At 45.7% G+C, this 13,055-nt stretch overlaps 1 protein-coding gene across 8 annotated transcripts in view; it reads right to left on the bottom strand.

Annotated features, from left to right (window-relative positions):
* Positions 1–13,055, bottom strand: part of LOC139057669 (DENN domain-containing protein 2D-like) — a 614,144-nt gene that overhangs the window by 20,646 nt on the left and 580,443 nt on the right. For 2 of the 8 annotated variants that reach the window (XM_070536315.1, XM_070536316.1), the window contains exon 16: positions 2,141–2,244. The exons of 3 other annotated variants lie outside the window; for them this stretch is intronic. In XM_070536315.1, the coding sequence (XP_070392416.1) occupies positions 2,141–2,244 (104 nt within the window). Of the gene's footprint in view, positions 1–2,140; positions 2,245–5,147; positions 5,669–13,055 lie in introns of those variants that run through there. 3 more of the 8 variants (XM_070536312.1, XM_070536309.1, XM_070536310.1) reach the window with 3 other exon arrangements.

Here is a 13,055-nt window from a genome sequence, read left to right on the forward strand (position 1 = left end):
GTCTGCATTGTGGTACAGCAACCGAGCCCACCACGATAGGGGAACAATAGGCAACAATAGGAACAATAGCAACATCACAATAGGGGAACCGAAAATTTGCTTGTGGGAAATCAGTGTTTTAGAGCGCAGCTCTTTGGAGTCCGTTCCTGGGTTTCGCGTCGTCGTCGGCGTTGTCGTCGGCCTCGTAACCAGCTCCGCCCCCCTTTCATCCCCCCAGCGCTAGCAGCGACCGACTGATACCGCTGGATGCCGCTGACGCCGCTAGAGAGTCAAGATAACGTGACTGCATAGAACACCGTCGCCGCCATGCAGAAAGAGGAGGAAAGGGTCCCCCCCCCCCCTGTTCTTGTGTGGCGGATAGGGTGCTCTTCAGTTGCCGACGCGCCGGTTATTTCACGTAGGCCCCGGCACGTCGACGAATACGTGACCACCTTCCCACGGCTAGACCTGGTTCTTAGCGCTGCGGAAGAGAGGGTATCATATTGTTTGTGTCGGCATCGGCGGCGTTGTCCCTGAAACCAACTCCGCAGCTGGGGTTGACTCACTATCGGCGTCAGCGGCATCAGTCAGTCGCCGCTATCTCTTCCCTCCTCCCTTTATCGTGTTGTCCGCTTGCTGCGCGCGCTTCTGCCCCCATCGTTTGCCGCTGGGTGTACACGCCGCCCCCCTCCCCCCTCTTCCTGCGAGTCTCCGGTTGTCAAAGCGCCGGCTCGAACTTAATTCCTTTCTTCGCTCCTCCTCCAATGCAACCCCTGTGCGGTGGCAATCAGAGAGCCAGATCGGTGGCGGCGGATCTGTATATGTGCACCGCCCGAGCCGAAATTGCCGCTGCCGTTCGCCCTGTGCGGTGGCAATCAGAGAGCCAGATCGGTGGCGGCGGATCTGTATATGTGCACCGCCCGAGCCGAAATTGCCGCTGCCGTTCGCCACTGCGAAATTATCTGCCAGTTCTTTCTGAGCGATGAGCGAGACGACCGATGGAAGTCCTCCGTCTGCTGCTGCTGCTGCTAAACGAGCTGCCAGAGCAGAGGCCCAGCGCCGTCGCCGTCAGAATCCAGAGGTGCATGCCGCCGAAGCAGAAGCTTACCGTCGCCGCCGTCGAGATGATCCAGGAGTACGCGTCGCCGAAGCAGAGGCTAAGCGCCGCCGCCGAGAAGACCCTGCCGTTCGCGCAGCCGAAGCGGAGACTCATCGCCGCCGTCGAGAGCAACCAGCAGTAAGCGAGGCTGAAGCAGAAGCTCATCGCCGCCGCCGAGAAGACCCTGCAGTTCGCGCCGCCGAAGCGGAGGCTCATCGCCGCCGTCGAGAGCAACCAGCAGTAAGCGAGGCTGAAGCAGAAGGTCATCGCCGCCGCCGAGAAGACCCTGCCGTTCGCACCGCCGAAGCGGAGGCTTATCGCCGCCGTCGAGAGCAACCAGCAGTAAGCGAGGCTGAAGCAGAAGCTCATCGCCGTCGCAGAGAAGACTCTACCGTTCGCGCGGCCGAGGCCGAGGCCAAACGCAAACAAATTCTGTGATAGCGCATACATGTGTTGCTCGATTTCTTTGCCTCAATCTATCGAAAAGGTGAAACAGCTTATTTGCTGCGCTCAAATTTCGCATTAGGAAGTAACGTAATCGTCGGTAATTTTTTTTACTTTTTTTATTGTTTAACCTAGGCAGGATCGAGATTAGGCAGTATAATAACAAGCGCTTGGTGGCGCAACCCACAGCCCCGTTCCAAAGGGGACGCTCATAACATCCATCCATCCGGGTCTGTCACTGACGGCAGCCGAAAGAATGCAGACACAAGTCGCCTGTTTTGCGTAACACGTGCACAGATAGAATTTACCTTGTCGCTGCCTTTACATTGACACCGTAGTACCTTGGCCTGGTGCAATGCAACGGGCTAAACTTCTGTGACAATGCCTTCAAAAAAAAAAAAAAGACAGGTTTTGTTCTCCTTGCGCGTGAAAAATGCGCGTAAACGTAGCTTTCCAACTATTTAGCGAGAAGGTACTAAAGGGGATTTTTTTCTATAGAGATAATCTGGACAGGCACTTTGGGACAACTGAGCCGAGGAAGAGCTTGTGAAGTTTATGGAACGGTTATTATTTGTAATGACTCAATAATACCATCGAGAGGCCTCCGACCCAACTCACCAAGTGCAAGGTTTCTTGAAGAATTCATTGTATTCCTTGAAGAATGGGAAGATTGCGCTGCCAACCATGGTGGTGGATTTCCTAGCCCAGGAACTGCCCTTGGACTGCGTGTGACCACAAAAATCACTCTGTTTCTTTTAGTCTACTTAAGTAGCTCACTAGGCTACAAGTACTTGTTAACGGCTAATCTTAGTCAGGACAAGATGGAAAATATATTCAGTGTCGTAAGGCAATCATTTAGTTGTAACGACCATCCTTCACGTGAACAGTTTTTAATAACAATAAACAGCCTGTCATTCTACAGTCTGGCAAGGCCGCCTAAAAATGGGAACTCACCAGGAGGCTTTGTAACCGCGCTCTTAAAGCTGTCTGATGCTTCAAAACGAAAGGCTGGCTACCTAACAGAGATTATTGGTGAACAAATGGCAATTTGGAGTGTGCAGAATCTGTGTTAGAAACACAATTAAGGGAAGCAATTGGATCATGACAACTGTGCCGAAAAGCACAGTGACAGTAGGTTGGTATATTACATAGTTGGCTATGTTGTCAGAAAGTCTTAAAAAAGATTTCCGTGCCCAGAGTGTGTCTCTTGCCTTTGTATTTTGCCCCTACAAGCAAAACATTATGGAAACTCCATATTAACAAAATAGTTTGATCATGGAGGCTTGATCTACCCTTTCAAAGCTGTTGAGGAGCTTGTTTCTAATGCTGAGGGCACATTTACTGTGTATTTCAGCGGGAATCAGCTTCATGCTGAAAGCATAGTCTGCTTTTTGCATTTTCTTCAGGGAGCGAAGCTTAAAGAAGTGGGATGCAGTGAGCACGGGCGGAGTTTGACAACAAACATAATTAAGTTCTATGCATTGATGAGGCTGCACGTCCTTGAAAAAGCAAAGAACATGGAACGGAACACACAAAGGGAAAAGCAGACGCTCCTGAAAACGAGGCGATGCCAGTAGAACGATAGTCGCGAAAATGCTCGCTGCTTTTGCACATACAATTCCTTCGTTGTGCAATAAAAGAAAAGAAACTTGTATGATAGGCTTTGAAAGCGCTTATCAGTGTTTTTGTAGACAATAGTGCGCAAAGCTGTAATAAACTCTATGCACGAGACGAAGAGAATGCATTCTCCACATTTGTGGGCTGATTGGTGTCGCTTCTCCCGTCGAAAAAAAGAAGACTCCGTTTTATTACAGCTGCTTGCGTAGCTTTCATCCCTCTGGTTAAAATTGCAGTGCAACAGAGACGAAGACGAGATACAGAGAAACGCATGATAACTTGTGTCTATATTTCAGTTGCACTGCCGTTTGAACCAGCTATGGGCGAACTCTACCAAAACAAAAGTTTTGTTTCATCGGTCGTCGCGATAAGCGTGCTCGCTAATTTTGTAAGGTTGACGGGACCTCCCATATTATTGCGTGCCTGTTTTCTCAACTTGCCAACAGTAGCGAGCGGCGGAAATCACTTGCGAGCGTCTGCTGCGCGCGCGCAAGAGCACCCGCCTTGGGAAGGCGACACTTATTGTTCGGGCACAGATATTTTACGAAATGAATTCCTCAGTAATCGAAAATTGTTCCTGGCAATGCAAGGTCACGATGACTGCGTCTTGCCAAGTTTTCTGCTCTCTAATTACCGCTGGTCGCTTTTTATTTAGCTTATTTGAGACGCACAGTACACATACATGTGCAGCAGTAATAGCAAAAAAAGAGTAGCGGCTATTCCGCACATTCATTCAGTGTCGCAGAGGCTTAACAAAGTTGCAAGTAGATATGATGCTAATGTTGCTTTCACTGCTCCCAATAAGCTACGTAAGATATGCGCTGCCGTACATGCAGAGGAAAAAGGAGCAGGTAAAAGGCAAAAAAAGAACTGATATTTGTCCAGTGAAGCACAATAAGAACAACAGTTTTACTGACTGTCGTATGGGTGTGGTTTATAAAATTCCCTTTAGCTGTGGCCAGTTCTACGTAGGGCAAACGGGACGGTGTATCAATCAGAGGCTAATGGAACATAAAAGGTCGTTAACCGGTGCTCGCCTTCTAAGCTTTCTCTACATTGCCAAGATTGTAACTGCACGCCAGAGTTAGATGAGTGCGCGATATTGTACAGGCATAAGAATGAAGATACGCGTCTTATGGCAGAGGCATGACATATCTATAATGGTCGAAGTGGGTGCCTGAGTCAGCCTTCGATTACTTGGCATAAGGAAGAGATTAAGTGCCTTAACAGTTATCTCTCACGTAGACCGGCACATGTACCCAACTAACACGTGGTGATACATACCATTCCTGAGCTTGCGCAGATGAGTTTTGTGTCTTTATTTTTTCGCCTCAGTGCTCCCTTCAGTTGATAGTCGGCGTTCGTGTTTTCTACTTCTCTACTCTTGTGTCCTGTCTGCACGCCTCACCTCATTTTTGCATAATGCAACAAAAAGAAGGCCGCAAATTATATATATATATATATATATATATATATATATATATATATATATATATATATATATATATATATATATACATATATATATATATATATATCATTCATGGAAGCGTGGCGGTAGACCAAAAGCATCGACTATTATCAGAAATTATGAAAACCTGAGACATACCGGCAGCTTCAAGAAACAGCGGCGGAAGACTCCATCTTTTAGTCCTAGCCTAAGCAGATGTTCTAGCATTTATGACCTCAAAGCCTCATGTTAGCGTGTGGGACGTGGCCGCCCAAGTACCAGTTTCCAAGTGATCAGTTTGAAGGATTCTAAATGACGGCGTTTCACCTGTACCACTCTAACCAGCACCAATGCTTAGAAGATAGGAACCTGTAGAATCATATAGATTTCTCGAATTGGGTCCTCACATAAGCTGATTAGTCACCGGACGTTTTGAGCAACGTCATGTGCAAAGATGAAGCCAGAAGAGTACGCATTTGGGCTGGTTGGTTCATGATTACGAGCAATAAAAAACAGCGCTAAACAACAGGACGAGTGAAGGGACACAGAAAACAGCGCTGACTAACAACCAAAGTGCCTTTATTCTTTCAGTCAGCATGTATATACTCCGCGTTATCTCAAACCACAGAATCAAAAGAATTGGGCATGCCCAGGGGGGACTGCAATTAATGCGATAGGAAGCCAATCTCCTTCGGAAGGAGAGAAATAGAGGGAAGGCTTAAACATGATCCGCCGCTAACATGAATGTGGAGAGCTTGGGAAAAGATGAAGCCAATTTTCGCAGAAACACCTAGGTAAATTTGCATAATGCACACTATTAGGGGTACTCCAATCTACATTGGGTAAGGTGCAATCGGCACCAGTGCCAGTGGTCGCTCAATGTGTTGTTTGGAATTTACGCCGGTGCTATAATCGGTCTCATCTTCTTGGATCACACACTGACTGGATAGCATTACGTGAACAAAATCCTTGAAGGAGCGAAGTCCCACTGTCACGTTTTCGACTTCTGTAGTATCAGCAAGATGGGGCACCCGCACACAGCAGCAGCCGAGCACGAAACTGGCTGGATGCAACTTTTCCTGCACAATAAATTGGAAGGCATGCACCTGTAAATTGGCCGGCTAGGTCACCTGACCTCTCTCCAGTCGATTTCTTTCTTTGGGGTTATGTGAAAGATCATGCTTACATTATCGAGACACACATCTGATTAGTTCAAGGCAAGGATAACGGACGTCTGCTACAGAATTACGGCGTTGGTCGTCAAGAAAGCTACTGAAGATGCGATAAAATGGACACAATACTGCGTAGCTACAAAAGAAGACCTATTCGCATAGGTCCTCCAGGCTGGTGTTCAACGGAGCTTACAAATTCATAGATAATAAGGGCACACTAAAATCGGTTTTCTTTCTTTCTTCTTTTTTTGTACTGACATGTTGATTATCAGTACGGCTCATTTAGATGAGGCATGTTTACTTTCTTGATCGATTTTGCCTTTTTCTCTACACGTAGGTCGCTTCCCGGTCAGTTTATTTCGCCTATATTTTTTTACACGAACCTGTCTTTGCAGCACGTACACACTTTTATAAAAAATATAATGGTCACTTTAATTTGTTTTTGGTCCAAAGCAAGTTTCTGGCGCGAAATATAGCTTCGTCTCACTTTTTCGATGCCGTGCGAGCAAAGCTGTGATTTTGAAACATTCTATGCCTATTAGATTGCTTTTCGCATTTCGTGCGTGAGCAGCGCTTCGGCCACGTTATCAAGGTGCATTTGTTATCAATGTGACCAGTCGGCCATGGGAGACGGATAAGTGTGACATAGAAATGAGAGGAAGGAATAGCCGCGAAGCCCCGAAACCTGCTGTTGGTGCTCCTTCCATACCATTATCAAGATGATGCGCTGTCTCTTCGGATTTGCGACAGGCAATGCAGTAGCTTTCAATCAGCTTATTTGATGGCATTGCTTTATGATGCGGGTAGGAGCACACTCACATGGTATTTTTCATACTTCGTGAGGTTTCTTTGCCAGTCAGAAAAAAATTGTAAGCATTTTTCGTAAGCAACGTTTTCAGTGACATACTCATGTATGTCACTGAAAACGCCGCAGTTAGATGTCATTTTGAGGTGGCTACAAATGCCTCATTGAAAATTTGATAATTAGGACAGTATTTCTCCAGTTAGATAATTAATTGAAATGACCGAATGAAATCTGAGTAACGAATAAACTACTGGCAGCTACGCTGTACTGGAAACAATTTATTTATTTCACGTACTTTCAGGGCCCGAAGGCGTTACAGAAAGGAGTGGAGTCGAAAACAAAAGTAATGCAGTAAAAATACAAACAAAAGTATTAACAAAAATTTTAACAAAAGGCATCCTGAACAGCGGTCTTGAAGTTGGTAGAGTCAGTGATGAATGCGATTGATGCGGGAAGGCGATTCCAGTCCGTGCTTGTCCTAGGGATGAATTAGTCACTGTACCGGTTTGTACGGCACAACGGCACCGCGACTTTAAGGCTGTGGTCAGTGCGGGCCGAAATATAAGACGGAAGGGTAAAAAGGGTTTCTTATACAAGGGGGGCCAAATGAAAAACTTTGTGAAAAAGGGAGAGATGGGAACATTTGCGGCGTGATGAAAGATCAGGCAGGTTAAGAGTTCATTTCGTTGAAGAGATACTTGCATAGCGAGAATAATTAGATAAGACAGAGCATGCACCACGGTTTTGAATACTTTCTAGAGTAGAAACTAATGAAGACTGAGTTGGATCCCAAATGGCTGAAGCATACTCCAATTTGGAGCGAACAAAAGTTTTGTAAAGAGTTAGCTTCAGTGAAAAAGGGGCAGAGCTAAAATTACGGCACAAGTAACCAAGCATGCAGTTAGCGTGATTATTAACATAGCTAATATGCGAGTGCCAAGAAACGCTATTTGATATGTGAAGGCCGAGATACTTGAAAGAGGTAACTGACGTCACAGGTGCACCATTAATTAAGTATGTGTGCGTGGGAGCGTTACGAGATATTCGCATGGCCTTGCATTTATTTGAATTTAGTTGCATGCACCAATTAGATCACCACTCAGTTACGCGGAAGGTAGTCCTGCAGCTCTTGGGAATCGGAAGGATTAGTCATTTTACGGTAACGAACACAGTGATCCGAGAAAGGCTTTATGGAAGAAGAAAGAACGCGGTTCGGAAGATCGGTAATATAGATTAGAAAGAGAAGTGGAGCCAGGACTGAGCCTTGAGGAACACCTGCTGGTACATTAGAAAACCGAGAATTACCGTTATTAGCGTTTACAAACTGCACCTGGTTAGCAATAAAGTTCACTACGTTTTCTTCGCGTAACACAACTGCTCTATTTTTTTAACTCTTGGTGCATGATAGTTGGGGAACACTATGTAGTACACTTTGTAATCGAAACGAGGTCAAGTCGGATTAACTCGAAATTATAATCAACAGTCATGCGCAGCGGCGCTTATACTCAGACTCATAGAAAAAGAAATAGAAAGAGAGAGAGAGGCGAAGCAGTATTAGCGACAGCCAAGTATGCGACAATTTTAGAGGAAATATTACGCCACCAAGAGGACTCAGACTAAAATTGAACTGTCTAGTATATACTCATATAAAGTCGTCAGCACTCAATTCTCTCAGGTCACAGGAAGTTTTTGCAATAGTAAGATTATATATATATATATATATATATATATATATATATATAAACCAGAAGAAAGGGGGTTAACCGAGGGACCCGATAATTATTAGTCATATAATGAGAAGCCAACAAACACTGACACCAAGTACAACATAGGGGAAATTGCATGTGCTTAATAAAGGAAATAAAGTAATGATAAATTAATGGAAATTAAAGTGGATGAAAAAACAACTTGCCGCAGGTGGGAACCGAACCCACAACCTTCGCATGTCGCGTGCGATGCTCTACCAATTGAGCTACCGCGGCGGCGTTTCCCCATCCACTTTCTTGGGTATTTATGTGTACTAGTAGAACCCTGGGAGTGGGTTCTACTCCCAGGGTTCTACTATAGTACACATAAATACCCAAGAAAGTGGATGGGGAAACGCCGCCGCGGTAGCTCAATTGGTAGAGCATCGCACGCGACATGCGAAGGTTGTGGGTTCGGTTCCCACCTGCGGCAAGTTGTTTTTTCATCCACTGTAATTTCCATTAATTTATCGTTACTTTATTTCCTTTATTAAGCACATGCAATTTCCCCTATGTTGTACTTGGTGTCAGTGTTTGTTGGCTTCTCATTATATGACTATATATATATATATATATATATATCCATACATGGGGTTCATAAAGCTAGTGGGGCCGCAGCCCCCTTCCCGGGAAAATGAAAACTATCCGTCTATGCACGCAGGTATATACACAGAACAACTACTGCACCGACACGGCTTTCAGCGGCTGAAGGGAGTACAGTTGTGCCCATATTGGTTGTTGTAAAACTGAGATTTTAATGAATAGATGCATTAAAATTATTGTAGCACTTTTTAAAACATTTCTATTGAATTAAATAAAAGTTGAAGCACAATTCAGCAATGGTTATGCTTGCTGGTTGCTGCACAATACTCTCGACCTTGGCCGCTTCGCGCCATGTTTTCTTTATCTTTCAGGGCGTTTATACGAACCCGACCGAAGCGGTTCGAGTAGGTTTACCGGGCTGGAATATCCAGTTGCAAACACTTGTGGACTGAGCAAACGTCGAGTCGAGCTCAGTCATCTTGCAGGCAGCTTGACCCGTGCGTATGTGAACGGCGCCGAGACTTGCCACTGAGACGTCTCAATTTAGGCGCAGGCAGCGGGACAAGACAAGCGCTGTGCGGTGCAACATTATCGTAGCGATAAGACCCACAAAGACACCAGCAGGAGCCAGAAACAGTTCGAACGTGCCGTCGTCCGGACTTGCTGGAAGCGAGTTCGTGTAAGCCCGGTCCCGTCGGGCACAGTCGGCCCGATTGTTTACTACACCTGCACGCGTCGGGTTCATGTAAACTTGGCCTGTGTCAGGGTAGTCGTGTCAGTGTGGTCACTCATGATTGAAACCGGCACAGTACACAAAAGGAAAGCTCACGTGCTCACTGTGCCGGAAATGTTGCATTTCAAGTATAGTTTGCAGCAGATCGGGTGCCGTAATGGAGAACCTACTCCTCAAGCCGCAAATAAACACATGGATAAATACAGGCTGGCTAGCGTCGCTGTCAGCACTATGTTTGGTGCGCGCAGTTTTATTTTCCATGAGCTGCATGTTTTTCACATCAAATATATTAAATATATGTTTTATCGAAGAAGCGTTATCTATAATACCTACAAGGGTAATCACAAGTTATATACTTGTACAAAAACCACACACCACTGAATGCTGACGGCTTCTTTTAATAACTCGCAATTGGCTGTGTGACATGACCACAGTTATCTAGAGGTTGAACTCCCTTAGAAAGTCTGGTACTCCCTTATCCTAAAGGAGTTCGTGCATGCCCTGTCACACGGACGCGGCTAAAGTCCTTTTAACTCCCTTCAACCAAGGACGTCTTTATCTCGAGGGAGATGCGCGCCGTGTCACACGGCAGTCCATTAGCAAAGGAAGTTTAACGAAGTTCCTACACTGTAAACGAAAATAAACCCACCTGGGAGTTTAAAGAGGTGATGTGCCCTAAAACCTCCCCTCTCAAATATTTACTCCGATGTATGGGAGCAAAACTGCGCCATCCCCTCGTTTCACTCCGCTGGCTAGCTGCGGGAGTATTAAGGCGACATGACGCGATTTTACTCCGCTTAAAAATCTTGTTCTCCCGTGAAACTCCGACAGGGAGTTTTAAAAAACTCCCCTCCGCCGATACAGGTTGGTCACGTGGCGCTTCGCATGAGGCTGTGCGCCTCGCCAGCGACCGGGCGCGTTCGGCGGAGCGGGCAGTGCTCATGGCTGACGGTTTGTTTACGTCTGTGAAGTGTCGTTCCGTGACAGCGTTTCGTCAATTTGTTTCCCGTATCTCCTTCCAGAAAGTGTTAGAGGCACGCCTGAAGCTCACTGTATCTCAGCATCAAGTGCATTAGCTGTGATCGCTTTGCTGGCAACGATGATTGCAAGAACCACGTTTTCAAGTGCGGAAAAAGGCTTAGGTATACCTCGAAGCTGCTCACGGGCTCGTGATGTCGGCTCACGTTCTGGCTGTGTTTTCATGCTGCGTCACCCTGTCTTGTGTTTCAGTACGTGAAATGCGACTTCTATGTCCTTTTGAGTACATGCTGACAACGTCCAGTGTAGTGTTTGAAAGGACCGTGTAGCAATGGCAACAGTAGCCACTGTTCGAGCGACGACATCCGTTCTAGTCGCGCATGAATGGCGTAACCCAAGTTCGTTGCGGTGCTGTGTTGCCAGTGAGAAAGACCGGAGTGCAAGCAACTGTTTTTATGTATCTGTGAACGGATATCCTCGCCCGAAGAAAAACGGTAGGACATAAGTATGCGTACTGAAAATAAAGCTTCTTATTGAGCGATGTGAATCGAATTGTTATCGCGCATATATGTTTTGGTCACGTCGTTGCTTCCTATATTGCATTAACATTACGCTCTATCCGAGACACTGATTTAGACGCATGCCTGCTGGCTCCGAGTTTAGGGATTCACTCGACAGATCAGCGATGTAGCTCCTTTTCGCAACCAAGACAGATTGCTCGGACGCAGAGCAAGTAGTGCGGTGTATAAAATGTATGACTGCGCATTTCTCGGTGTTAATTATGTCGGCTGCTGCGGGTCATGCTCAAACGTAATAATTTCTTGCTGCGCTACCACTATATCGCAAAAAATTTAATTTTGCTATGCAACACATGCACTTACATTTTTCTTGGTTACTGTAACTAACGCACTACTTTTTGGCCGCGAACGCCGGAAGTGTGCGAAGTCGCTTCAGCACTCACAGAATGGCATGATAATTTTGAAAAATTACGCCTTTAACTTTTTTCTCTCACTATTTTGAATTAACAGTTTTGTGTTGCTTAAGGTATTCTGTTAATTTCAGAGAGAGAGATCTCGTATGAACGAGCATGTGAGTCGTAATTCTGAAAACAGCACAGCTGCTCCCTAGGTGGTTTCGAGGCACACAATATCGTGGCTATATATACTGGCACCGTTGCTTCTTGAGTATCGCGTGTACGTGTGATGTCTTTCAAATTTCTGCATTGGGCGTTTCTGAAATGTTTATGTATGTCATGATATATGTGCTTTCATTGAGTTGTCCCGTCGAATTCGACGCGGTCTCGTGTGCGTATTTCGAAGTTTGACCAGCAGCCTCTGCATGTAAACATGTTCGCGCAAACTCACGCGATGGCTCTTTTTATACTCCCGTTGCACCTCAAAAAAACTCCGTCAATAGCAAAGCAAAAAATAAAGAAAAGACAGAAAAAAACTCCCATAATTCCATGCGAAAATTCCGCTCGTACGGAGTAAAAATTCTACTCTGATCATACGGAGCAAAAAAAAAAAACTCCGAACCGGGGGGTCGCTATAGGACAAGCAGTATACTCCCACCTCGGAGTTATTTCCGTTTACAGTGTAGCGAAAGGAGATGGAAGATCTCCCTTGCAGACTGAAGGGAGTACCCTTGTTCCCAGCGTGCTTGAATTTCGAGTCAAGAAATCACTGTCATTTTTATTAATTTCCCTTTTACCCGTAATTATAACTGTTTTTATTGCATATAATATAGTATTTGAGCACTGACAAAGACATTTGAGTTGAGCAGCTACATTCGACTCTCGAACCGGGCGTTCTCGGAATGGCTGCTGCGTCTACCCTGACTGCGCCATTTTTTGTTGTTTTGGTCAACGCGATTTTGTAACAAGACAAGTAACCAAAACTTTTTAGCAATATATAACGTGGTTCTTTCATGACTGCGTATGAGGTGAGCAGCGCCTAATGGGCCCCCAGCGGCAGCGTTCGAAAGCTCACTTATAGGCCGTGTGACACGGAGCTAACTCCTTTCAGGTTAAACTCCCTTGCGGTCCTTTAAGGGAAGGAAGTTTGAAGGAGATCCGACTTGCCCGTGTGACACAGGTATGAGTGACACAGGTCAGTGTATCATAAGGTCCGTATAAAAAATAACTAGTTTTATGTGCGGGATGACAGTACGATGATGCACGTAGCTCTGCAAAATAATGGTGCCCCATCATGTCCGAGTTAGCAGTTGAAGCCACCACAGTATGCCTACTTTCTTTTTGGTAGGAGTATGGTTAATAAAGATGATGCATTGCAATCCTTATTAATTTTATATGATCCAGATGTTTGTGCCATTAGTGAAAGTTGGTTACATGATGCCATGCGTGATGATGAAATTGTACTGCCAGGTTATCGTGTGTATTGGCAGGATAGAGGATCTTGCGGTACTGGCGTGGCCGTGGCAACCAAGCGCTCTGTTAACGTAACTGCATGCGACGAAATCACTCAGCATGAA

This window comes from Dermacentor albipictus, chromosome 3, assembly GCF_038994185.2.
Source record: "Dermacentor albipictus isolate Rhodes 1998 colony chromosome 3, USDA_Dalb.pri_finalv2, whole genome shotgun sequence".
In the NCBI taxonomy this organism is placed as follows: Eukaryota; Metazoa; Arthropoda; class Arachnida; order Ixodida; family Ixodidae; genus Dermacentor; species Dermacentor albipictus.